Source organism: Monodelphis domestica, chromosome 5, assembly GCF_027887165.1.
Source record: "Monodelphis domestica isolate mMonDom1 chromosome 5, mMonDom1.pri, whole genome shotgun sequence".
NCBI lineage: Eukaryota > Metazoa > Chordata > Mammalia > Didelphimorphia > Didelphidae > Monodelphis > Monodelphis domestica.
This window is the reverse complement of record NC_077231.1, coordinates 7,130,224-7,155,355: the sequence shown is the minus strand read 5'-3', so window position 1 is coordinate 7,155,355 and position 25,132 is coordinate 7,130,224. Positions and strand designations below refer to the sequence as shown.

General features: G+C 45.9%; 2 protein-coding genes across 15 annotated transcripts in view; both read right to left on the bottom strand.

Annotated features, from left to right (window-relative positions):
• Nucleotides 1-20,080, bottom strand: part of LOC103095594 (putative interleukin-17 receptor E-like) — a 34,993-nt gene extending 14,913 nt beyond the window's left edge. The window contains exons 1-2 of the mRNA XM_056798462.1: nt 19,979-20,080; nt 2,438-2,563 (exon numbers count right to left, since the gene is read on the bottom strand). Of these exons, the coding sequence (XP_056654440.1) occupies nt 2,438-2,563; nt 19,979-20,080 (228 nt within the window). The remainder of the gene's footprint in view (nt 1-2,437; nt 2,564-19,978) is intronic.
• Nucleotides 20,081-23,521: 3,441 nt separating this feature from the next.
• TTLL8 (tubulin tyrosine ligase like 8) overlaps nt 23,522-25,132 on the bottom strand; it is a 62,799-nt gene continuing 61,188 nt past the window's right edge. For 9 of the 14 annotated variants that reach the window (XM_056797577.1, XM_056797585.1, XM_056797574.1 and 6 more), the window contains 2 exons: nt 23,945-24,014; nt 23,522-23,816 (listed from right to left, as the gene is read on the bottom strand). In XM_056797577.1, coding sequence (XP_056653555.1) covers nt 23,638-23,816; nt 23,945-24,014 — 249 coding nt within the window. In that variant the 3' untranslated portion in view covers nt 23,522-23,637. The remainder of the gene's footprint in view (nt 23,817-23,944; nt 24,015-25,132) is intronic. The other 5 variants (XM_056797575.1, XM_056797581.1, XM_056797580.1 and 2 more) reach the window with 3 other exon arrangements.

Genomic DNA, 25,132 nt, shown 5'->3' with positions numbered 1-25,132 from the left:
GGACCCTTGGCCTGGAGTGGGTCATGGTTTGGGCTGAGGCTGGACATTTTTCCAAAATTTCCCCCAAACAGCTGTTTAAGTCCTATAGTATAGCCCGCTAGAAACTTCTGAGGTCCTTGGGACCAGGGCAAGGCTGTTTATACAATGGAAAAATGGTGAGAGAGTTTCTTTTTTCTTTTTAGTTATGGTTTATGTTAGAGACTTGGGGGCCACTCAGTCTGGGATTGCATCTCATGACCTTCCCTTGGTGTGTTACCTCTGAATATATTCTCCTTCCTTTTGTAAAAAAAAACAACTACTAGGGATGCACTTGGGATCTGCCTTGTAGAATCACAGACTCTCAGAGATTGAAGTCATCTTAGACTATACCAGCTAGGAGCAGTAGGGGCTTTGCCTCAGGGTAAAAAATTTAGAGGGTGCCAAATGTTAACACGTATGCTTTAGAAACTAAGTAAAAGGTAAGAAGGAAGCTCAGAAACTGACCTATCTGTGAAGTGAGAACAGAGAATTCAGGTTCTGGGGCAATTCTGGACTGTTAGCTGTCTTCCTCCCTTCCTCTTTCCCATAAGGAAATGACCAAACTTCCCTGCCCCAAGCCCTCCCCGGGCATTCCTCATTCTTCTGCCTTTTATTGAGAGCCAGCCTCTCCCATGCTTATTTTATGGGCACGTATACCTCTCCCAAAGAAGGGTCAGCAGTAATTCTAGTGTTACACGCTGCCTGGACATCGGGTGAAGGGGGCAGGACTCACCGAGGCAAGAACATGGAACCCCAAATCCCACAGTGACTCCTGAGGCTCCATTCTATCCCATAAGCCCCACAACACTCCTTCCCTGGCTCTCTGGCTCTGTGTCTGCTCTCCGTCACCCCTCCAGATTATCTTCATTTTTAACTTTTTGTTTGGTAGAGGAATTTTCACTTCCATCTTTGATGTTTACCTCATTTATATTTACTACTTTGTCCATTCCTCCGTCCATCCTAAGAACTATGCCTTCTAATGAAGGAAGGAAGAAAAAAAGTTCTGCCAAACTAACCACCAGCAGGCTGAAAAGTGTGACGTTCCGTATAGTGACGGGTGCACATATATATACTCAGGGTCTCCCACCTCTGCAAAAAACTGGCAAATTCTCTCTAATTGATCTTCTCTCGGTGCAGAATTGTCTGCATTTTGACTGCCCCCCCCCCATTAGGGTGGAAATCTCTTGAGGGTGGAGGCAGTTTGGGGCTTTTTTTGGTATAGCCAGTGTCTGGTATTCAGTAGGTACTTAATTAAAGCTCATTGACTGGCCGTGAGAGGCATCTTCTCGTCCCTCTTCTTGGGCTAACCTTGGTCATTATAATTTTGTGGAGTTCAGTCTCCATTGTTTTGTGGTGGTTTTCCTCCTCCGGACATTGCTGCAGCCATGGTGTATGTTGTCTCCCTGGAGCTTCTTACTTCACTTTGTATCTGTTCATGTAAGTCTTCCCCCGGTTCTCCACATTCTTCACTTTCCTCACTCCCAAGAGCCCGGCAGTAACCTAGAACATTCAGGACATTCAAGTCTGGCGATTTGTTTAGCCTTTCTCCAGTCTGTGAGCACTTCATTCCCGCACAAAGGGCTGCTTTGACTCTTGGCATCCTTGCGGTATGTGCACATGAAATTTGTTTTCATTTCCTTTCCAATTATTGACATATCATGACTCACAGAGATGCCTTGAAGGCACCTTTCCTGCTGCTTGCCCCAAGGCCAAGCACCTGTCCTGGACTTAGGGAATGCTGGTTCCAGCTCTCAGATCTCCCAGGCCACCAAAGACATCTAGAAGCTAGAGAAGAAGGCAAAGGCTGTGGACTCAGAGGGGACAGGACTTCCTTTCCTTAGGGATCTCCCAGAAGCAAACTTCTTTCGCAACTCTTGGTTCCCAAGTGACTTCCTTGTGAGTCTTTCGCCAGGAAAGAAGAAGTTGCTTTATTCTGGCAGGGAGCCCAGACCCAGCTCAGCTCTGTCCAACCTCATAAAGGATTAGGTATTTTCCAATTCATGCAGGGATTCCCCATCTTTGGGAATAGTGGGAGATGATCTAGCCAGAGGGCAAAGATAGCTTAGTGGGGGAAAAGTCCTGCTCGCTCTCAAAGCAGAAGTTCTGTCCCCCTCCCTCAGAGAGCAACCAAGTTCTTGAAGGAGCAATGGGTATGAACTGGCATCACAGATTTCCCCCAAATGTCTTATACTTCCTAGCCCCTTGGGATGAGGGCGAGGCTCTTTGTGCCATGCAAAAATTGGTGGGGGTGGAGCCAAGATGGTGGAGAACTACAGGGATTCATCTGATTTCTATCAAAATATCCTCAAAAAAAAAAAACCAATGATATAATGCCTCAAAACAAATTCTTGAGCAGCATAACTCACAAAAGGACAAGGTGCGGTCATTTTAAACCCAAAACACTTTAGAAGGCTGGCACAGGGGATCTAGAGCACAGGGGTGGAGGTGGAGTGCAGTTCACCAGGCAATAGGCTGTGGGCACAACTGAAGCAGCAGCCAAGGCTTCTGGAACTCTCAGCCACAGATGGTAGGAGGGGTTGGACAACTGTTCAGAGGGAGATTATAGGGGTAATTACAGGGGTCCCTTTTCCAGCTCTGGGTAGAATACTCTTGTTGCATTGCCCATATGCAGAATTAGGTCCTAGTCCTGGGGTAGAGTTGCAGGGTGAGGCAGAGCACCAGCATTCACCAGCATCTGCAACCACAAGGGAGCAGGGGACCCTGGTCACAGTTCCAAGGAATAAAAGAGTGCTTGGGGTTACTCACAGACCAGAACACAGACCAAGAGAGTATTAAACACACCTCTCTTTACCTGAGACCACCCTGAAAGCAGATAGATTCCCAGTGCCAGCTCTGAGGGCAGCTGCACAAAGAACCTAAAGCTTGGAACAGTGTTCCCTTCACCACAGTTACTTGAATAGTCTTTTTTTTTTAACTAAAAGAAAAGAAAAAGGAAGGAAAATGAGCAAACAACAAAAAAAGAAACTCAACATAGAAAGTTATTTTGGTGACAGTGTACACTCAACCTCAGAAGAAGACAACAAAGTTAATACTGCTGCATCCAAAGCCTAATTGCTCTGAAGCCCAACAAGGATTAATGGAGGAGGCAAAAAGGATTTTATAAATCAAACAAGATAAGTAGAAGAAACATTGGGGAAAGAAAAGTGGTACAGGAAAATCATGGGAAAAAAGTCAATATTTTGATAAAGGAAACAAAAAAATACTGAAGAAATTAATACCTTACAAGACAGGATAAGCCAATTGATAAAAGAGGTACAAAAATCCAAAGAGAAGAGCTCCTTAAGAATAAGAGTTGGCTAAATGAAAAAAGGTATGCAAAAATGCACTGAAAAGAAAAGCTTCTTCAAAGACGGAATTAGCCCTTTTGAAAAAGAGGTATACATAGCTAATGAAGAAAAGAACTTCTTAAAGAGTGGAATTGGAAAAATAGAACAGGAGGTACAAAACCTCACTCAAGAAAATCATGTCTATGGGGGCAGCTGGGTAGCTCAGTGGACTGAGAGCCAGGCTTAGAGTTAGAAGGTCTCAGGTTCAAATCTGGCCTCAGACACTTCCTAGCTATATGACCCTGGACACTTAACCCTCATTGCCTAGCTGTTACCACTTTTCTGCCTTGGAACCAATACACAGTATTGATTCTAATGTGGAACATAAAGGTTAAAAAAGTTATGCCTTAAAAATGAGAATTGAGTAAGTGGAAGATAATGACTTCAAGAGACATCAAGAAACAAACACAGTAAAAAAATAGAAGAAAATGTGAAATATCTCATTGTAAAAAACAACTGACCTGGAGAATAATCTAAGAGTTACTGGACTACCTGAAAGTCCAGATCAATGAAATAATTTCAACATTATCTTTCAAGAAATTATCAAGGAAAACCGTCTATGATACTCTAGAACCAGAGGACAAATAGATATTGAAAGAATCCACCAATTATCTCCTAAAAGAGAACCCAAAAGTTTAACTCCCAGGAACATTAGCCAAATTTCAGAACTCTCAGGTCAAGGAGAAAATACTGCTAGCAACCAAAAGGAAACACTTCAAATATTGTGAAATCACAGTAAAAATAACCCAAGATTTAGCAGCTTCTATATTAGGCTCTGGAATATGATATTCCCAAGGGCAAAGGATCTAGGACTTCAACCAAGAATCACTTATCCAGCAAAATGGAACATAATCCTTCAGAAGAAGAAATGAGTATTCAATGAAATAGAGGATTTTTAATCATTCCTGGTGAAAAGAGCAGAACTGAATGGAAAATTCAAATCTGGCCTCAGATACTTCCTAGCTATGTGACCTTGAGCAAGTCACTTAACCCCCATTGCCTATCCCTTACCACTTTTCTTCCTTGGAACAATACACAGTATTGATTCTAAGATGGAAGGTAAGTTATATATATACAGTAAAGTTGAACTATTCTTCCTGGAAAGAACAACTTGCCAAAGGAAGAGTTCATTTATTTGAGAAAGTTTATATTTTAAAAGAAGTGCTTATAACTTGGGGCTTGTTTAAACTTGGGAGCTTAACTGCTTACAAACATGTAGTTAATGAGCATTTTTATTGTTAAGCTGTAATATACATGGCTTAATACAACAAAATCATTTTTAATGGAGTCAGCAGTAATCAACTAGACAATATAAACACTTGGAACCAAATCTTTCCATTGGAAATGTGCTAAGATGAACAGGGTTAGAGTGCTATAGTGGAAACTCAAGGCACTGAGTCAGGTGCTGGGGATAAAAAGACATTGACTCCAGTTCTCAAGGACCTTACATTCTGTAGAAAGAGGGGAGACTTGAGGTCAGTAGTTGTAGGTTCAAATTTGACCTATGGGAAAATGGGGCTAGTCATACTATCTCATGGAGCCTCAGTCTTCTCATATGAAAATGGGCATAATAATACATTAAATAAATTGCAGTGTATTTGTGAGAAAAGCATTCTGTTAACGTGAATGCTCTCTGGAGTTGCTGTAATTAGAAGAAAAAGCCAGAGAGTAAAGCTAAATAGCCATGTCTCTGCATGGAGAAGGGAAAATAGTTCCATCATCCTGAGCCAAGGCCAATCAGTGTCATTTTCACAGACCATTTGGAAGGCTGGGCATCCAGGCTACATTCCAGAGATAAGACAGATAGGCAAATGGTTGGGTAAACAGACAATCCAACAAAGTACTTATGTAGTTCCTATGTGCCAGGCACTGTGCTAAGAGCTAGGGATAGAGATGTAAGCAAGCCAGACAGCCTGAGGCCTAAGGAGCTTCTACCAATACATAAGGGAGAGCAGAAAAGGCAGTGGGGGGAGCTTGTGTTAGTACGGTGTGCAAATGACTAGTAAGAGAAGGTGAAAGCTTGTAAAGATTAAAATTTTGGGAACTGAGGCAGGTAGAAATTAGTTTCTCTCTGCAAGGAGTATTATTTTTATGAGGTTTATTAAAGGTCAAGGGTTAAAGAAAATACAAGCAAGAGAAGCACGTGCTAGGTGGGCCATGAGGCCCACCCAAATTTCACTCGTATCATGAGACACGTCTGTTTGCAAGCGGAGCTAGGAAGAGAAGCCCCCGCCGTGGGCGGAGACCCTCTAAATAATGATTTTGCTCTCAGCCCAGGTGAGAATTCAGTGAGATTACAAAGCGTTTTGGGGAAGTGGAGCAAGGACTTCTGGGGATTTAAGTCCTGGAATTGAGTCCATTTTTACAGCGTGTGTGTGTGTGTGTGTGTGTCTTGGGAGAGGAGTTGGGAAATGGTTAGGTGGGGATCCATGTGATATACTGTAATCAGGGGGAAACAATCTGACCTATCCAGAAAGGCTCCCAGACATCAGTCACAAACCAGGAAAGGGACGTGGGCATCTTGGTTGGCCATTGTCCAAAGACACCGGTCTGGCGGTTGACTGTTGCTAAGCAGGCCACCGCTGACCAGAGATCATTGGAGGAACTGGAGCAAGCCCGAATATCTCTTCCTAGTCTGAGATAGAGAAGACCCTTGAGCCTTCTCACCCAAGATGGGGTGCCAAGGATGATGCAGAACCAGTGTTGGAGTTTAGGCAAAGGGAGCCAGAGAAGATGCCGAGGACAGAAGGAAAAGGGAGCTTTGGGGAAGAGACTAAGATTAGGCAGAGAGCAGAGTGAAATCTGTAAGAACGAGCCATTGGGGAAGGAAGGTGCCAGAGCCTCTTCCCAATTATCCTGCTTGGGGCATTCTGCAAATATTGTGTGTGGATATTCTACAGGCATACCAGGACACCAAGGTTCGGAGGTGAAATCTCACATAGCTACAAAGCGTCAATGCTATAGAAGTTCCTTAAGGCCACAGATTGTTTCATTTTCTTTAACCTTTATAGCTCCAGTGACTGGCACAATTTACAACACGTATAACAAAGGAGCTTAATAAATGCTTGTTTGATTAAGGTGAGATCTGAAGCCAAGGTTCCCAACTGGGCATCTTGTGTTTGATCTACTCCTCCTAGAATTGAGCATGAAATGGTTTGACTGGGACAAAGGACAGGAAGACATTTGCCACCTTCCTCATTGGGGACAACAGACTTCTTTTTTTTCCTTTTTTTTAAAATTTTATAGTATTTTATTTGATCATTTCCATGCATTATTCATTAAAGACAAAGATCATTTTCTTTTCCTCCCTCCCATCCCCCCGTAGCTGACGCGTGATTCCACTGGGTATCATGTATGTTCTTGATTTGAACCCATTGCCATGTTGTTAATATTTGCATTAGAGTGTTCGTTTAGAGTCTCTCCTCTGTCATGTCCCCTCAACCGCTGTAGTCAGGCAGTTGCTTTTCCTTGGTGTTTCTACTCCCACAGTTTGTCCTCTGCTTATGGATAGTGTTTTTTCTCCTAGATCCCTGCAGATTGTTCAGGGACATTACACCGCCACTAATTATAATCCATTAGGTTCTATTGTACCACAGTGTGTCAGTCTCTGTGTACAATGTTCTCCTGGTTCTGCTCCTCTCGCTCTGCATCACTTCCTGGAGGTTGTTCCAGTCTCCATGGAACTTCTCCACTTTATTATTCCTTTTAGCACAATAGTATTCCATCACCAACATATACCACAATTTGTTCAGCCATTCTCCAATTGATGGGCATCCCCTCATTTTCCAATGTTTGGCCACCAAAAAGAGCGCAGCTATGAATATTTTTGTACAAGTCTTTGTGTCCATTATCTCTTTGGGGTACAGACCCAGCAGTGCTATGGCTGGATCAAAGGGCAGACAGTCTTTTATCACCCTTTGGGCATAGTTCCAAATTGCCCTCCAGAATGGTTGGATCAATTCACAACTCCACCAGCAATGCATTAATGTCCCAATTTTGCCACATCCCCTCCAGCATTCATTACTTTCCTCTGCTGTCATGTTAGCCAATCTGCTAGGTGTGAGGTGATACCTCAGAGTTGTTTTGATTTGCATCTCTCTGATTATAAGAGATGTAGAACACTTCTTCATGTGCTTGTTAATAGTTTTGATTTCTTTATCTGAAAACTGCCTATCCATGTCCCTTGCCCATTTGTCAATTGGAGAATGGCTTGATTTTTTGTACAATTGATTTAGCTCTTTATAAATATGAGTAATTAAACCTTTGTCAGAGGTTTCTATGAAGATTTTTTCCCAATTTGTTGTTTTCCTTCTGATTTTAGTTACATTGGTTTTGTTTGTACAAAAGCCTTTTAATTTGATGTAGTCGAAATTATTTATTTTACATTTTGTGATTCTTTCTATGTCTTGCTTGGTTTTAAAGCCTTTCCCCTCCCAAAGGTCTGACATGTATACTATTCTGTGTTTACCCAATTTACTTATGGTTTCCTTCTTTATATTTAAGTCTTTCACCCATTTTGAATTTATCTTTGTGTAGGATGTGAGGTATTGATCCAAACCTAATCTCTCTCACACTGCTTTCCACTTTTCCCAGCAGTTTTTATCGAATAGTGGATTTTTGTCCCCAAAGCTGGGATCTTTGGGTTTATCGTATACTGTCTTGCTGAGGTCACTTGCCCCCAGTCTATTCCACTGATCCTCCTTTCTGTCTCTTAGCCAGTACCAAATTGTTTTGATGACTGCTGCTTTGTAATATGGTTTGAGATCTGGGACTGCAAGGCCCCCTTCCTTTGTGTTTTTTTCATTATTTCCCTGGATATCCTTGATCTTTTGTTATTCCAAATGAACTTTGTTATGGTTTTTTTCCAAATCAGTAAAGAAAATTTTTGGGAGTTCCATGGATATGGTACTAAATAGATAGATGAGTTTGGGTAGGATGGTCATTTTTATTATATTGGCTCGTCCTACCCATGAGCAGTTAATGTTTTTCCAATTGCTCAAGTCTAGTTTTAGTTGTGTGGCGAGTGTTTTGTAGTTATGTTCATATAGTTCCTGTGTTTGTCTCGGGAGGTAGATTCCTAAGTATTTTATTTTGTCTAAGGTGATTTTGAATGGGATTTCTCTTTCTAGTTTTTGCTGCTGAGCTGTGTTGGAGATATATAGAAAAGCTGATGACTTATGTGGGTTTATTTTGTATCCTGCAACTTTGCTAAAGTTGTTGATTATTTCAATTAGCTTTTTGGTTGAATCTCTAGGATTCTTTAAGTAGACCATCATGTCATCCGCAAAGAGTGATAACTTGGTCTCCTCCTTGCCTATTTTGATGCCTTCAATTCCTTTATCTTCTCTAATTGCTACTGCTAGTGTTTCTAGTACAATGTCAAATAGTAGAGGTGATAATGGGCATCCTTGTTTCACTCCTGATCTTATTGGGAATGCATCTAGTTTATCCCCATTGCAGATGATATTAGCTGATGGTTTTAGATAGATACTGTTTATTATTTTTAGGAATGACCCTTCTATTCCTATGCTTTCTAGTGTTTTTAATAGGAATGGGTGTTGTATTTTATCAAATGCTTTTTCTGCGTCTATTGAGATAATCATGTGGTTCTTATTGGTTTGTTTGTTGATGTGGTCAATTATGTGGATGGTTTTCCTAATATTGAACCAGCCCTGCATCCCTGGTATAAATCCTACTTGATCATGGTGGATGACCCTTCTGATCACTTGCTGGAGTCTTTTTGCTAGTATCCTATTTAAGATTTTTGCATCTATATTCATTAGGGAGATTGGCCTATAGTTTTCTTTCTCTGTTTTTGACCTGCCTGGTTTTGGAATCAGTACCATGTTTGTGTCATAAAAGGAGTTTGGTAGAACTCCCTCTTTGCTTATTATGTCAAATAGTTTGTATAGTATTGGGATTAACTGTTCTCTGAATGTTTGATAGAATTCACTGGTGAATCCATCAGGCCCTGGGGATTTTTTCTTAGGAAGTTCTTTGATGGCCTGTTGGATTTCATTTTCTGATATGGGATTATTTAAGAATTCTATTTCCTCTTCTGTTAGTCTAGGCAGTTTGTATTTTTGTATATATTCATCCATATCACTTAAATTGGTATATTTATTGCCATATAATTGGGCAAAGTAATTTTTAATGATTGCCTTAATTTCCTCTTCATCAGAGGTGATGTCCCCCTTTTCATCTTTGATGCTGTTAATTTGCTTTTCTTCCTTCCTTTTTTAAATTAGATTGACCAGTACTTTGTCTATTTTGTTTGTTTTTTCAAAGTACCAGCTTCTTGTCTTATTTATTAAATCAATAGTTCTATCACTTTCGATTTTATTAATTTCTCCCTTAATTTTTAGGATTTCTAGTTTGGTTTTCTGCTGGGGGTTTTTAATTTGGTCACTTTCGAGTTTTTTTTATTTGCATTTCCAATTGATTGATCTCTGCTCTCCCTAGTTTGTTAATATAAGCACTCAGGGATATGAATTTACCTCTGATTACTGCTTTGGCTGCATCCCAAAAGGTTTGAAAGGATGTCTCGCCATTGTCATTTTCCTCGATGAAATTATTAATTGTTTCTATGATTTCTTCTCTAACTAAACGATTTTGGAGTATCATATTGTTTAGTTTCCAATTAGTTTGGGACAACAGACTTCTAAGAGCACCTTGTCAGTCCTCTGGTTCTTTTATCTTCTCCATCCTCCTATAATAGGAAAATGGGATTGGAGACTTGGAATTAGAAGGGACCTTAAGAAGTTATTCAATCCCACTCTTTCATTTTATGTATGAGGAAACTGAGGCACAGAGAAGTCAAGTGACTTGCCTGGGCTCATGGCAGAATTTCCCCCTCCAAATCCAGGGTCCTTGCTATTTGACCCTTCTAGTTAAATTGAGTTGCAGAGCTTTGTTGTTGTTTTTCATCTAAATTGCAGGGTAACCACAGCTTCTCCAATCCTCCATACCCCCACTTGGGTAGATGATTATTTGAACCAAACTGTGTAGGTTTTTCCATTTATCTCTATTTTAGTCTATTAGTGTTCCGCTGGCTCAGAAATGATCCTGGGTTCCAAAATAAGCGTGGCTGCCATCATTCTGGTGTCTTGAAGTTGGCAATGAATGCCCCTTCTCTACATCCTCTCACTAGTGCTTCACAATCACCCCATGAGGTAGGTAACAAGGGGCATTATTACCTCCCTTTTACATATGAGGAAGCTGAGGCTCAGAGATGGCCAAATGGATGGGAGAGATGGGATTTGGACTCAGGTCTCCCTGTCTCCAAGTCCAGCTTTCTCACCACAATAATGCTATTCTGCCAGATTGGATAGCTTCAGGTATGGGTCTGGGGCAGGCTGGATGGCATTTGTCCAAAGACCTAGCTAAGTCTGAAAGAGATAGTTTCCAGAATAGCTTATCTGGACTTATCTATTGTGTTATAGAGGGCCCGGGGTCTGATTTGTTAGAGGAGATACTCATGGTAATCATGGGATCACCAAATCTGTGCTCTAGAGCTAGAAAAGATCTCCAATGGTTTATCCCTCCTCCATTTTACAAGGGAGGAAACTGAGGCCCATGTAAGTCAGGTGACTTGCCCAGATTGACCCAGGGGGTAAGCATAAGTTTCAGGATTTGAACTCAAGTCACTGGACTCCAAAAACAAGTACTCATTCCACTGAGCCACAAATCACAGACTCTTGAGATATTGAGGAAGTAAATTTCATTGAATTCTCTTCTTAACTTCCTTTTGCTGTTCGGGGCATCATTACCATTTTTCAAAATCTAGCTGTTGTAATTTCCATGTCACCTTTGACTCTTCAACTCTTCCTTAACCCCATACTAAAGTCATCTGTGCCCAACTTGGTTTCCATCTCTATTTCTCCACTCGGACTACCACCACCCTCACACAAGCCCTCATCATTTCCTGTCTGGACTATTTCCATAGCCACCTACTTGTCTCCCTGACTGTCCGTATTCCACTTCATCCTCCACACAGCTGACAAAAAGGGATTTCCCTGAAGTGTTCGGCATACTGTCAACCCTCAATAAACTTCAGTAACTCCCTCTCACCTCTAAGATCAAATGTAAATCCTGTTTGGTGTTTAAAACTCTTCACCACCTACCTAGCCCCTTCTTACCTTTCCCGGCTACTTACATATACATACACGTGTACACACACACACACACACACACACACACACACACTTTAGAGTCAGAGGGGCCACAGGATGTACAGCCAGGGTCCATCTAAAAGGCGACCTAACCCAGCTTCCTCATTTTGCAAATGAGGAAACTGAGGTGCAAAGAGGGGAAGTGTACAAAGGTAGTAAGGAAGCAGCTGAGGTCACCTCTCAAAACTTTTTTCCTCATCTGTAAAGTGGGGGTGATGATACCACTTGTCTGCCAGCATTTACCTAAGCACAATTCTTTTTAAACCCTTACCTTCTGTCTTGGAATCAAAACTGTATATTCGTTCCAAGGCAGAAGAGCAGTAAGGCTAGGCACTGGGGGTTAAGTGCAGCCAGGAAGTGTCTGAGGCCAGATTTGAACCTAGACTAGCTTTTAATTCACTGAGCAACCCATCTGCCCCACTCCATAAGCACAATTCTGTCTTCCTTCACTTTTATCTGCATTGTCTTTGTAAACTGGGAGCAAAAAATGGAAGTTGCCAAGAGATAGAGTTCAGCTCAAAAAACAAACAAACTTTCTAACAATGAAATGACCAGAAGTCAAATGGGACTGACTCCATCAACAAAGATTTAAGTGCCTACTATGTGTTACCAGTCTCTAAATCTAAATCTTTAAATCTAAAGTTACAAATGTTCTAATGGTCAAGTCTGATGGTTTCTTCTCAACCCTCATCCTTCTTGACCCCTCTCACTTGCATTTGACCTTCTTAACCAACCTCTTCTCCTGGAAGTGCTCTTTGATCTAGGTCTCCTCTCTCCTGGTTCTCCTCCTACCTATTTGACCATTCCTTCTCAGACTCTTTTTCTGCCTCAACATCAATACTGTGCCCTCTAACTGTGGGTATTCCCTAAGGTTTTTCCTGAATCCTGTATCTGTTCTCTCTTTGCTTTATCCTGGTCACATCATCAGCTCCCTTAAGTCTATAATTTCTCCAAAGCGGATTTCCAGAACTATATTGCCAGTTCCAGTCTCTTCCCTAACCTTTGATCCTGTATCACCAACTGTCTGGGAGGAAATTTTAAACTAGAAATTCGAAAGACACCTCAAACTCAATATCTAAAACATATTTTGCCTTTTTCTTCAAACATCCCTTTTTCTGATCTTTTCCATTTCTGTGGCAGCCATCGACATCCATTTAGCCTCTTTGTTTCATAACTACAGATGCATCCCTGCTCCTTCCCATCTTTTGGCCTAGAGACCAGTCAGATCTCACCATTTCTGCTTCTACCTGAGGTCAAGACTTCATATTCTCTTGCCTGGACTATCACAAAGCTCACTTAGTTGTGCTCTCTTCTTTGAGTCTTCCTCCCTCCAGTCCATCCTCTACACAGCTTCCAAAGTGATTTTAAGTGCTTTCATGTAGAATATTGTGCTTTGACTCTAACTTGAAGGAAAAGAGGGAATCTGTGCTGTGAAGGTAAAGAGACTGCCAGTGCAAGGGCCCAGAGAATGGAAGTTAAAGGGGTATATATGTGAGTGCAATCGATCAAAGAGAAGTTTGTTGGAATAGTGTGGAGAAGAAAGAGGCTGGAAAGACAGGTTGGAGTTGGGTTGGACAGGGCTTCAAAAGCCAAACAGAGGAGTTTCTAGTTTTCTCATAGAAGCAATTAAGGAATGACTGGAATTTGTTGAGTAGGGAAGTAACACAGTCAGATCCATACTTAAGGAAAATCTTATAGAAGTTGTATAGGCTGAATTAGGGCAGGAATAGATTTGTAGAAGGGAGATGAAGATTCATTTGCATGACTGTCCTCATTGGTGAAGGCAGCTAGGTGGTGCAGTGTATAGAACACAGTGCAAGGAATCAGAAAGATTTGTCTTCATGAGTTCAAGTCTGGCCTCAAACACTTACTAGCTGTGTGACCCGGCGTAAGTCCCTTAACCCTGTTTGCCTCAGTTTCCTCATATGTAAAATGAAATGGAGAAGGAAAAAGCAAGCCTCTCCAGAATCTCTGTCAAGAAAACCCCAAATGGGTTTATCATACACAAAATAGTGTATGATAAACCCAAAGATCCCAGCTTTTAGGACAAAAACCCACTATTTGACAAAAACGACTGGGAAAATTGGAAAACAGCATGGTAGAGATTAGGTTTAGATCAACATCTCACACCCTATACCAAGATAAATTCCAAATGGGTGAATGACTTAAATATAAAGAAGGAAACTATAAATAAATTAGGTGAACATAGAATAATTTGCCTGTCCGATCTATGAGAAAGGAAAGATTTTAAGAACAAGCAAGAGATAGATAATATACAAAAGTACAAAATGAATAATTTTGATTACATTAAATTAAAAAGGTTTTGTACAAATAAAAACAATACAACCAAAATTAGAAGGGAAGCAACAAATTGGGAAAAAATCTTTATAACAAAAACCTCTGACAAAGGTCTAATTACTCAAATTTATAAAGAGCTAAATCAATTGTGCAAAAAAAAATCAAGCCATTCTCCAATTAATAAATGGACAAGGGACATCAATAGACAATTTTCAGATAAAGAAATCAAAACTATTAATAAGTATATGAAAAAGTGTTCTAAATCTCTTATAATCAGAGAAATGCAAATCAAAGCAACTCTGAGGTACCAACTCACCCCTAGCAGATTGGCTAACATGACAGCAAAGGGAAGTAATGAATGCTGGACATTAATGACTTGCTAGCGGCGTTGTGAATTGATCCAACCATTCTGGAAGGCAATTTGGAACTATGCCCAAAAAGCCCTAAAAGACTCTCTGCCCTTTGATCCAGCCATAGCACTGCTGGGTTTATACCCCAAAGCGATCATAAGAAAAAAGACCTGTACAAGAATATTCATAGCTGTGCTCTTTGTGGTGGCAAAAAATTGGAAAATGAGGGGATGCCCTTCAATTGAGGAATGGTTGAACACATTTTGGTATCTGTTGGTAATGGATACTATTGTGCTCAAAGGAATAATGAACTGGAGGAATTCCATGTGAACTGGGACGACCTCCAGGAACTGATGCAGAGTGAGAGGAGCGGAACCAGGAGAACATTGTACACAGAGACGGATACACTGTGGCACAATCAAATATAATACACTTCTCTACTAATAGCAATGCAATGAGCCAGGACAGTTTTGAAGGACTTATGAGAAAGAACTCTATCCACATTCAGAGGAAGAACTGTAGGAGTAGAAACCCAGAGGAAAAACAACTGCTTGATCACATGGGTGGATGGGGGATGTAATTCTAAAGGATCACCACAGTGCAAATATCAATAACAATACATGTAAAACCCAGTGGAATTGCCAGTCAGCTGGGTGGGGAGGAAGAGAAGGAAAGAATATGAATCATAAATAATGAAAAAAATAAAATGAAGGATCAACAACAACAAATGGGGTCAGGAAGGGCTGGAGATGACTGTGTGAGGGGAAGAATTGGTGAGTGATCTTTCTATCAATGAAGAAAGCCTTAAGCAAATGCTCAGACTTCAACCTCTGGTGAACACTAGGCAAGAGCAGATAAGGGCTTGAACTAGGGTGACTGTAGGAGCCAGAAAAGGGGGTGAGCTTCCCCCTCCCAGAGGTCCTTAAGCAAAGGCTTCCTTGTCAATGAGGGAATAGAGGGCATTCCTGCCAAGGTGGACCTCCAGGGTCCCTCTCACGTATCTCTAACTGATCTGCCTTATTAGTGTTGGGTTGGGCAGACCTATAGCCTAGGACTGCCCTGCAGCTGGTGACTCTGGGTGGGTATTTTCCTTCCCAGACTCTTTCCTCATCTCCAGTCAGCCAAGGAAAATGGAAGGCCCAGCAGGCCAGGCTTCCCAAAGCCGTTTCATGGCCAGCCAGCTCTCTGGTGGAATGGTGGAATGGTGCAGTCTGCCATCTTGGATTCACTTGGGGATGTTTCATTCCCCACCCCCTCACCCTCCAAATTCTTAGAGAGGGTTCTTAAGTCTTCTGGTCTGACTGAACCCTTGGGCAGGCAGGCTGGTGAAGCCTCAGGACTCCTCAGTCACATTTATAAATGCATAAAGTAAAATAGAGAGGATTAAAGAGGAGAGCAATTATACTGAAATACAATTCGGTTGAAGTAGTTCTCAAAATATATTTTCAAAGTTCATAGACTCCAGGTTAAGAACTCCTTTCTTTGGGCCTCCACCTTAGTCAGGATTACCTGGCAACAGGGATGGAAAGTAAGTGCCTAGAACCAGCAGCCCTTGAGCTTCTGTTATTACTCCCTCCTCCAATCCCTTCCGAGTCTCAAAGCAAAGCAGAGGCAGAGATAGGGCAGAGACATAGGCAGGGACAGGGAGCCAGAAAGAGGCAGATACAGAGAGGGCAGAGGCAGGGACTGAGCCCCACAATCCCCCAGGATTCAGGCCTTGGCTTCACCTCCCCATTCAGTTCTATTTTATTTGCATTGGCAAAAAGGAAGGAATAGATCTTCCTTTGTTTGGGGAGAACAGAAGTGGCCCTACCTCACCCCTCCTCTTTCTGGAGGGGAGCCCTGGCCAAAGGGATTTGCATACAGAAATCTTTTGGGGCCCAAGGAGGGAGCAAGAACCTAGGCCAGTAGCCCTGGGCGCTGAGCACCTTGGCCTATGCTCGTTATCAGCTGGGGTGTGGCAGCTACAACCTCTCCTCCCTGCCACTGCCTTGGCATTCTAAGCCTCCGAGCACCCAGAAATCATCTTTGACAAGAGGCCCTGACACCAGACATGGGATCCTGGATCTAGAATCGGACGGTACTTCCCATCATTTGACAGAGGAGGAAACTGAGGCACGAACTTGAGAGTCAGGCTCATTGCTGCCTCTCCGTCCTAGCTCATGAGCCTCCCCATCCCAAGGCCTTTCCCTAGATCCAGGCTGGAATTCTGGGCACCGTTTATGCAGTCCCGGGTCTCTTCAGGGGGGCTTTCCCTGTCTGCTCCAGCTCTGAGGGTCTCTTCATCACCCCTCACTGCTGCTTGCCAGACACCTGCGAGGAATTAATTCCCAGAAGGGGTTAAGTGAGTCACGCCCTGAGAAACCTGAGAGAACGCCAGGCTGGGGTTGGTTTCCAGTCTTGTGGTAACTGGGGAATCCCACCTGGTCCCCTGCTTCCTCTTCCCGTGCTCTCCCATGCTCTGGCCCCTGGCCCTGGCCTGGACACAGCCCAGCTAGTTGCTAAAAAGAGATGTTATGAAAATGAAATTTCACAACCTGGAGCTCGGAGGCAGGGGATCAGAACTTCCCAGTTCTTGAAATACTTGTTGGCGGCTCCCAATTCCCTTCCCCACTCCCCGCCCAAATCCGTCCTCCCTGGGGGAGGGGGAAGGCAGACCTGACTGGGCCTGGCAGGACCTGGGTCCCCTGCTCAGGTTCAGGAAGCTTCCATCCCAGGGCCAGCAAGAGGCTCAGGATTCCAAGTTCCCCTTCCCATAAACAGACCCACTGCCCAGGCTGAGGGCCTTCCTGCTCACTCATAGCTGACAAACCCTGAAGGGGCAGGAAGTGTGGTTTGCCAAGGGGTAAAGGTGCCCCCTCGAGGAGAGAAGTCGGGCGCCGGGGAAGTGAGGCACAGAGGTGGGAGAAACCCTGGAGGTAGGAGGAGCACCCTCTGGCCACATGGCTGCCATGGAGGCTAGCCGGGGGCACCCGCTCCTTCTGGGAGCCCCCGGAGGGATGAGACTCTGGCATTGGTCACCAGGTGGCCGCCTGTTCAGATGGCTACCCAGCTGCCCAGTGGTGTATCCCACAGGGCCGGGCACAGAGGAGAGGAGGAGGGAGCCCAGGGGCTGGCCCCAGGCAGGAGAGCCCCTTGTGGGAGAGGGTTGTGGGTGGAGAATCTGGGAGAAGAGAAGTGGCCTCCAGAGAAGGCCGAGGACCAGCCACTTGGTACAAGGCGATGGCTGGCTGGCACCGCAATAAATAGAACTTGCAGAAATGGACCCTAGTGGGGTCAGGCTGGACAAATAAAACCATTTCTGGTTGGTTTAACTCAATCCCAGACATCAGCAGAGACACTGCGGAGAAGGCCACCAAGAGCCACCGGGGCCCTCCTCTGCTGCTCGGGCTGTGGGGATGGGGCGGCACACTTCCCCCATCCTGGTCATCCTGAAAGGTGGAGGACTTCCTGTCTCGGGGGGTCCGGAACTGAATGACGGGGAGCCGGGTGGGGGGCCGGCTCTTCTTAGGCGTCGGGGTTACTCTGCTACGGGCTCAGGGGCTCCTTCCTGACCAGGGGCTCTGGGACTATTTTCTGGAGTCACGGAACACTCGCATTCGGGGCCCTGACTTCCTCCAGTCACTGCTGCACTCAGTCAGGCCCACTTGGTACCATCTATGCTTGGGATCAGATGGCCTCATTCACAGTCTCCCGAGTGCCTGTAATGGTCATTGTCATGGCTGCCGACAGAGAAGATGAGGCCCAGGGAGGGTCCTGTGGTCTATGGTATGGCGTGGGGTAGGGGGGCATCCTGAACCATAACACTCTTTCCTTCTGGAGAAGAGAAAAGGCTCAGCCATGGGGGCTGCTCACTCCCACTTTGTTCACCAGGGCCTGCCCATGAGCAGATGTTCCAGCCTCTTCACACCTGGATTCCCCACACTGAAGGTACTATTGCTTTCTTCTTTCTTTCCTTCTTTCTTTCCTTCTTTCTTTCTTTCTTTCTTTCTTTCTTTCTTTCTTTCTTTCTTTCTTTCTTTCTTTCTTTCTTTCTTTCTTTCTTTCTTTCTTCCTTCCTTCCTTCCTTCCTTCCTTCCTTCCTTCCTTCCTTCCTTCCTTCCTTCCTTCCTTCCTTCCTTCCTTCCTTCCTTCCTTCCTTCCTTCCTTCCTTCCTTCCTTCCTTCCTTCCTTCCTTCCTTCCCCTTACCTTCTGTCTTAGAATCAATACTAAGTATTGGTTTTAAGGTAGAAGAGTCATAAGGGCTAGGCAATGGGGGTTAAGTGACTTACCCAGGGTCACACAGCTAGGAAGTATCTGACGTCAGCTTTAAACCCAGGACCTCCCTTCTCTAGGCCTGGTACTCTATCCACTGAGCCACCCCGCTGCCCGTGAAGATGCTCTTTTTGAGTGATATTAGAGATGACTTATTATGAAGTAAGAAAAAGCAATTGCCCTGGCCTTGGAAGTCCTTAAAAGCCAAAGATTCATTGGAGGGAAGAGAAGACTTTAAAGCCAAAGGAACCCTGATGGATGATCCAAAGAAGGCTCGAGCCTACTTCTGGCTTCCCTCCATCTGCTGCCTCAGAGCAAGGAGTAGTCATTTGCATCCAGCTTTGTCTTCTGAAGGGATGATTCAAGCCTCTCCCCACCCTGAGCCCTCCATCCGCAGGTCTGACTCCTGGGCCAGATCACAGCATCTCCGAATGCTGGAGCCTGAAGGGACCTTAACCATGGATCCCCAAGTCCACGGGCAAACAGCTGATGAGGATCAGCTTGAACCCGCCTGCCTTTTGTGCTCTTCCTGAGGAAACGTGCCCTTCAGCGCCTTTCGGGACTGCTGGGAGAAAGAAGTAGGCAGGCGGGATTATTGCGGAGCGAGCTCCGGCTAGTGCCCCCTGGCTCCTCGCATTTCCTCCTCTGGTTCTCTCCTGTGTACCTGCTCCATCCCGAGGCAGAGGCCAGCGCACCTCTTGGCACAGAGGGGATGCTTCAGCAATATTCAGCCCCTCCTGCTCCCGGAGCCTGGCAGGACCTCAGTGAGGACTTGAACTTGACTTGAGCTCCCCAGACTTGAGCTGCTCTGACCGCAGAGCCCCCAGGAGCAGTGGGGAACCCCTCGCTGGCTTCCAGAGCCCCCCAAAGGTCCCAAACACACCAGCCTGCAAGTTCTAGTGGAAACCAGGAGGAAATGGCTCTGCGCGACCGAACCGACCGGGAGCTGTTCTCCCGTTCAGGCAGAGCCTTGCCCTACCTCCTACCGCAGGGGTATCTGCCAGCGAGCCCCGCCACTGTGCAAACTCAGAATGCCCTGCTCCAGCCCTTCCCCATGCCTCCCCGTGCTGGAATTTGGAAAGGGCTCATGGATAATCTCGGCTTAGAGGCAAGTCCCGCCGGGCTGCAGAGCACAGTGGTTTTGAGGGGACCCTCAGGCCAGAGAACCAGGGAGAGGTTGGAGCCAAAGATCCAGCTTCCCCAAAGGATGGCACCGGCTCGCCTTTCTCTTTAAGCTCAGAGCATCCTAACAACTCGGGCAGCTCAGCCCCCCTCCCCAGGGACCTTGGGCAGCGGATCGATCCATGGACCCCTCCAGAATGCAGCCGGCACTCCCAAGGACTCCCCAAAGGTGACAGAGCGCTGTTGGAGGGCCTCGGGCTCTCCCACTCTCCCGCTTGGGATTCCGAGGCTGTTCTGATGAGGAGGCTACAAATGAGGTCCTTGAAGCTTCCTCAGCCTCCTGCCAGCCTCCCCCAGTGAAATCCTGAGGATCTGCTGCCGTTTAGAGCGTCTGGGGAAGAAAAGGGAAGAGCTTACCTCGGAGCAGGCAAAACCGCATTCTGCCACTTGGGAGATGGTCTGCACCTCCCGAGGGCCCCCGAGCAGGATGAGAAAAAGGATGGCACTTCCTGAAAGCATCTCTGGTTCTGCCCGGAGCCTGGGAGAGTCTCCTGGAGGCTGGCTGTCCTCCGTCTTCCTGGCTGAGCACTGCCACTGCCACTTTGACACTCCTCTTCTACTTTTGGCTGGGGGGGTGGGGGGCGGGGGGGGGGCGGGGTGTGCTCGTTTGTTACATGAAATTCATTTGACTCCATCCACGTGACTAAACAAACTGTCCTTAAGTCAGGATTGAAAGCCACTCATTCTCCCAGGGGAGAGGAAGTTAGGGAACATTTAATAATGGCAAAGCAGAGATTCAAGTGCCAGGATTTGGGAGAGTGACTAGCCCCATTTCCCCACCCATCTGACAGAGTAAGAGACAGGCCTGGTAAAGAGAAGGTGCCAGAGTGAGCAGCGCATCAGCCACAGACCCAAAGTGGCCTCGGAAACCATTTAGTGCCGCGTGGATTCCACCCAACACAGCCTTAATGGGGAAATGAACGGAGGACACTTCGCTGCCTGGACTGGACCACTGGTCAAGCGCCCTTCCAGGGCCATCGAGGTCCATCTGGATGTTGTGGGTCCACCTCTTTGGGACTCCCTTTGGGATTTCCCTGACAAAGAAGCTGGAGGACTTTGCCATTTCCTTCTCCATTTTACAGATGGGGGGAACTGAGGCAAACAGGGTGAGACTGTCTAGTATTACACAGCAGTGGGAGGCTGATTGCAACCTTAGGGAAATGCGACTCCCTGACTATGGCGCCGCCTAGTGACCCAAACACCTTACCATTCCCTAATGCTGTCGGTAGGGATGAAACGGTCCCACCTTTGGACTAGCCATCTCTCTGGAGGCTGACAGTGTAACCCAGCAGACAGCTCCTCCTTTGGGTAGCCTCACCCGAAGATGACGGCCCTGCAGGATCCTTCTTTCCTGGGATGCCAAGCTCCCCAAGGGGCAGCCCCCGACCCACCTCTCCTCTCTGCATCCCTATCCCCAAGCAGCATGTCGGCATTGGTTATCAGGGTTCCCGCTCACATCTCCATCCTGGCCGATTCTGATCTGGGTTGTCGCCATTCTGGGGGCTGGAGCTGCCCAGTAAGGCTTGCTGGACAGCTCAGTTGAGCCCGGATCCTTCTGGAAGGCCAGGCAGTCAGAGGGAACCCCAGATTTCTTGTAGTGCTTATTATACATTCTGGGGGTGGCAAAGGGAAATTTCCTGTACATCACCTAGGAGATGCGAGCCCGTCTTCTCCCGTGTGCTTTTTGGTAGCAGTGCCAAGTGATGCTCCTTTGAAGAAGTCAGAGGAGAGCCTGGTACAGACGGGCCAGGTGGGAAGGGTTCAAAGCTGGTTTCTCATCTCCACTTTCCCCTCCCCACCCTCCAGGACCTCTTCTGCTCTGGGAGGCAGTGAGGCTGAGGTCCATGCCAAACCAAATCTTCCAAAGCTGACTGATAGGGCAAGTTGAAACAGAATAGAAGTGTGGCCTTGAATTTGCATAACTAATTTCTGGGGAAATTCCTCTCTGGAAAGGTCAAGCATAGTCATCATCCCCTCAAGGAGTATGGGAGGCAGGAAGCCATCAATCCTGGGAAGGGGGAAAAGACAGTCCTTGCCCATCCACAGGTTAGGAATGCATCTTGGCAGCAAGGACTTCATGGACTTAAGAGAGACACTGAGGCAAATGTGGTGGGCCAAAGACTAAACACAGGGCTAGACTCCTCCACTAAGGGGGCCTGGGAAATCGCTACAGTGCAACAATGGAGGCAATAGGCAACCTGACCAATCTTGGCTAGCAGTACACAAAATGACAGCTCAGCAGGCCAGTGACAGGAGACCCAGGCATGAGAGGTGGCTGGGGGAACAGGAGGAGGAACAAATGATGGCTCCTTTCTTTCTCCTCCACCCCTCCTCACCACTTCCCCCCCCTCCCCCAGGTGCCCAGTGAGCCTCTCTCAACCCTGGCATGAGGGAGGGAGAACATTATCTGAGTGATTAGGGCACAAGGTGGGGAGATCACAGCACTTCACCTGGTTCCTGGGCCCCATGTGAAAGTGACTGTCCCTGTGCAAGGAGCTGCTATGTCTGAGGCCACAGGCTCTTCAGTAACCCCAGCTTCTTTCTCCCTCAAATGTTGGTAGGATGCCTAGGCAGGTCATTCTCCTCATTACTGTCATCAAGGCATGCTTTGCCAACTGTGCCCATTTCTATGGTGCTTTGGAGTTTGCTAGTGCTTTCCTCCCCAGTAGTCTTTCCAGTTAGGTCTCCCTGGACTCTGCTGCTCTCCAGCCTTGGGAACATCGAGGCCAGGGCAGTTCAGAGCAAGGAGTTCTACATCAGCCAAGAGCTTGTCTGCAAAGTCTGGTACAGATGCTTTCTCAATAGAGCCTCACAACAGCCCTGTCTGTCAGGTACTATTATCATCCCCATTTTAGAGATGGAAACATCGAGGCAAGGTGGTGAAGTGACTTCCTCAGGGTCCACAACCAGTAAGCACCTGAAGCAAGACTCAAACACAAGCCTTCTTACCTCCAAGTCCAGTCCTCTCTCCACCGTACCACTGAGAAGTGCAAACTGGCAGCAAAGGAACAACTTTCCTCTGAACCAGCTGGGAAATGGGCCAGCCAAATGACCATTGTTGGGAACTTGAGTCCAGGCCGCTGGGAAGTTTGGTTGATGGCCGTTATTTCCCTCCCCAAGGTCATTTTTCTAGCACTTGGCTGGAAAATGATTTGTAGCTCATCAGACCTCTGCCCCTTCCCCTCAGACAAAAAGAGCTCAAGAACGACACGGACTGGCCAGATGACCCTGCAGAAGTCATCTCCCACCACCATTGGCCTCACGAATCTCTTCTCATCCAGCTTCCCCCTCTCCATACATCTGTCTTAGTGACAACTGGAAACCCCCTGCCACAATGGCTGGCTTGTAGAAGCTGGCCTGGTTCCCAAGGCTCCATCGCTGCCTGCACCGCCCCCCCCCCAATCCTGCCTCATCTCCAAAGCAAACATTTGGGTCTGAAAAGACCCAAGACCACAAAATATTGGGGTGTGAATTGGCTTTGAGACCCCTGGGAGGGAGACAGGAGGGAATGCTGAGAGGGTCCAGCTCTAGGATTCTCTAATGGGGCCGGGGCTCCTTCCTCACTCTAAAGGGTCTCCCAGCAAAGGTTCTCTTCCACTACGACATTCTCCAATGGGATCCAGGGGCAGCAGGACTCCTGTTGGAAGTGCCATCGAGAGGAAATCCTGTTGGGACCAAGCCACCATTTCCGGGTTGGCTCCTAGGGGCAAGCCAGCTGCCGGACTGTTGGCATTCCAGCAGAGTCCATCCTTCTCCCAATGTAGTAGTACGTTCTCGAGCTCAGCCGGACAGAGGCGTGTAGGCTGGATTGGCTATCCCACCCCAGCTGGACAAAAGAGCGCCGCGAAAAGGGCATCATTTCCCTGAAATATCCTGAAAGAACTCCATACACAAGGCGGGTCATTTATAGGAATGCTTTTTTTTTTTGCTTGTTTGTTTAAAAAAAACACACAATAAATCAGACTGTCTTGGAATCCATTTAGGTTGCTATAAATCTTCTAGGGAAAGTGGGTGTTTCAAAGGTTCCACAGGCTGCCCACCATTCTCTTAGATGAGCCATTCTGACCATTTAAAGGGACATAGGAGCTTCCTTGTAAGATTGTGGCACAAAAGGAGCTACAGTGCTTGCACGTCTTTTCCATTTGGAATGTTCCTTTGCAAACAAGGCAGGGGGCTTGGACAGTGCTCGGTAAACCTGCAAAGAGGAAGAGGGAAACCCAGGTGAAATCCAGTGTAGTGAATCGACAATGACTTAAGCTTCCTCCAGATAAGAGGCTCTGAAACTTGAGTTCTCTTCACAATAAATATGAATCAAGCACTCACCATGTGCAGGGCTTTGTCCTGGAAGATTAAACATGAAAAATGGATCTCCTGCCCTCAAAGAGCTTACAATCTAAAAGGAGAGATAGGGCATGTACACAAGGAAAGGTGAGGTGTTGAATGAAGACATCAAACAAACCATTCCACCCCTCTCAAATATGTGACAGGACACCCTCCCTACTCCTAGCCTAACCAGGTGCTGATAACAGCCCATCTCAGGCACAGGCTAAGTGGGAGAAAACCCTTGGAACTAGAGGGATGTGGCCCATGAATCATGGTCAGGTTGGCTGAGACCTCACTGAGAAAACGTCAAACTGCTGTGGGCTCTTAGACCATCCATGAGATTGTAGCAACCCATGGTGGAGATGTTCCAACAAAGCTCCTCGGAAGGAGCCAAGTGTGTCTGTCTATGTTTGGGGGCGGGGGGAGCGAGTCTAGGAGACGTCTTATCCTCTCACTAGTTCTAAGGACTGCTCCTCACTTAGTCTAGAACCTGTGATTGAGATGGACCATTTTCATTTGGTCAGCTGTATTTCCAGATCAGCTAATGGCAGTGTTTCTGCTGAGAACCAAAGACTGGGTACAGATATGCATCTCTATAAAGAGCCCAGCAGAGACCTCCTTCCAGCAAATAAGAACTCTGAATCACCCTGCTTGCCACATGTAATCTATAAGTTTGAGCCCATTTGTCCCTGGGCTCAGGAGAGTATCGCCCCCTTTCTTAGGGGAGGGAGATATTCTGTGCCAACTATACCACCTTAGTAAATACCCTCTTCCAAGAAGTTAAATCTGAACATGATGTATGGGAAAATTTGAGGAGGAAACAAGACAAGGAGTAATGTCTATTGGAGCTGCTGCATACAAAGAAGGGGACAAGGGGGAGCCAGCTGCAATATTTTCATGGAGAGGGTACACATGAGACAGATGACCTAGCTGTATGATTCTGGGCATGAGGGGATGGGACTCTAAGGTCTACTATCCTAAGATCATTGGATTCAAAGAATATTTTTTAAGATTCAGGAAGCAGAAGGCTTACTTTTTAGGATGCCCTCTCATTGCTTTTCTTCTCAGATCTATCCTCCATGGAGAAAAAGGTCTCTATTTTCCTTCCTTCTTACCCTCCCTCCCTCCCTCCTTCTTTCCCTCCCTTCCTTCTTTCCTCCCCTCCCTTCCTTCCTCCCCTCTTCCTTC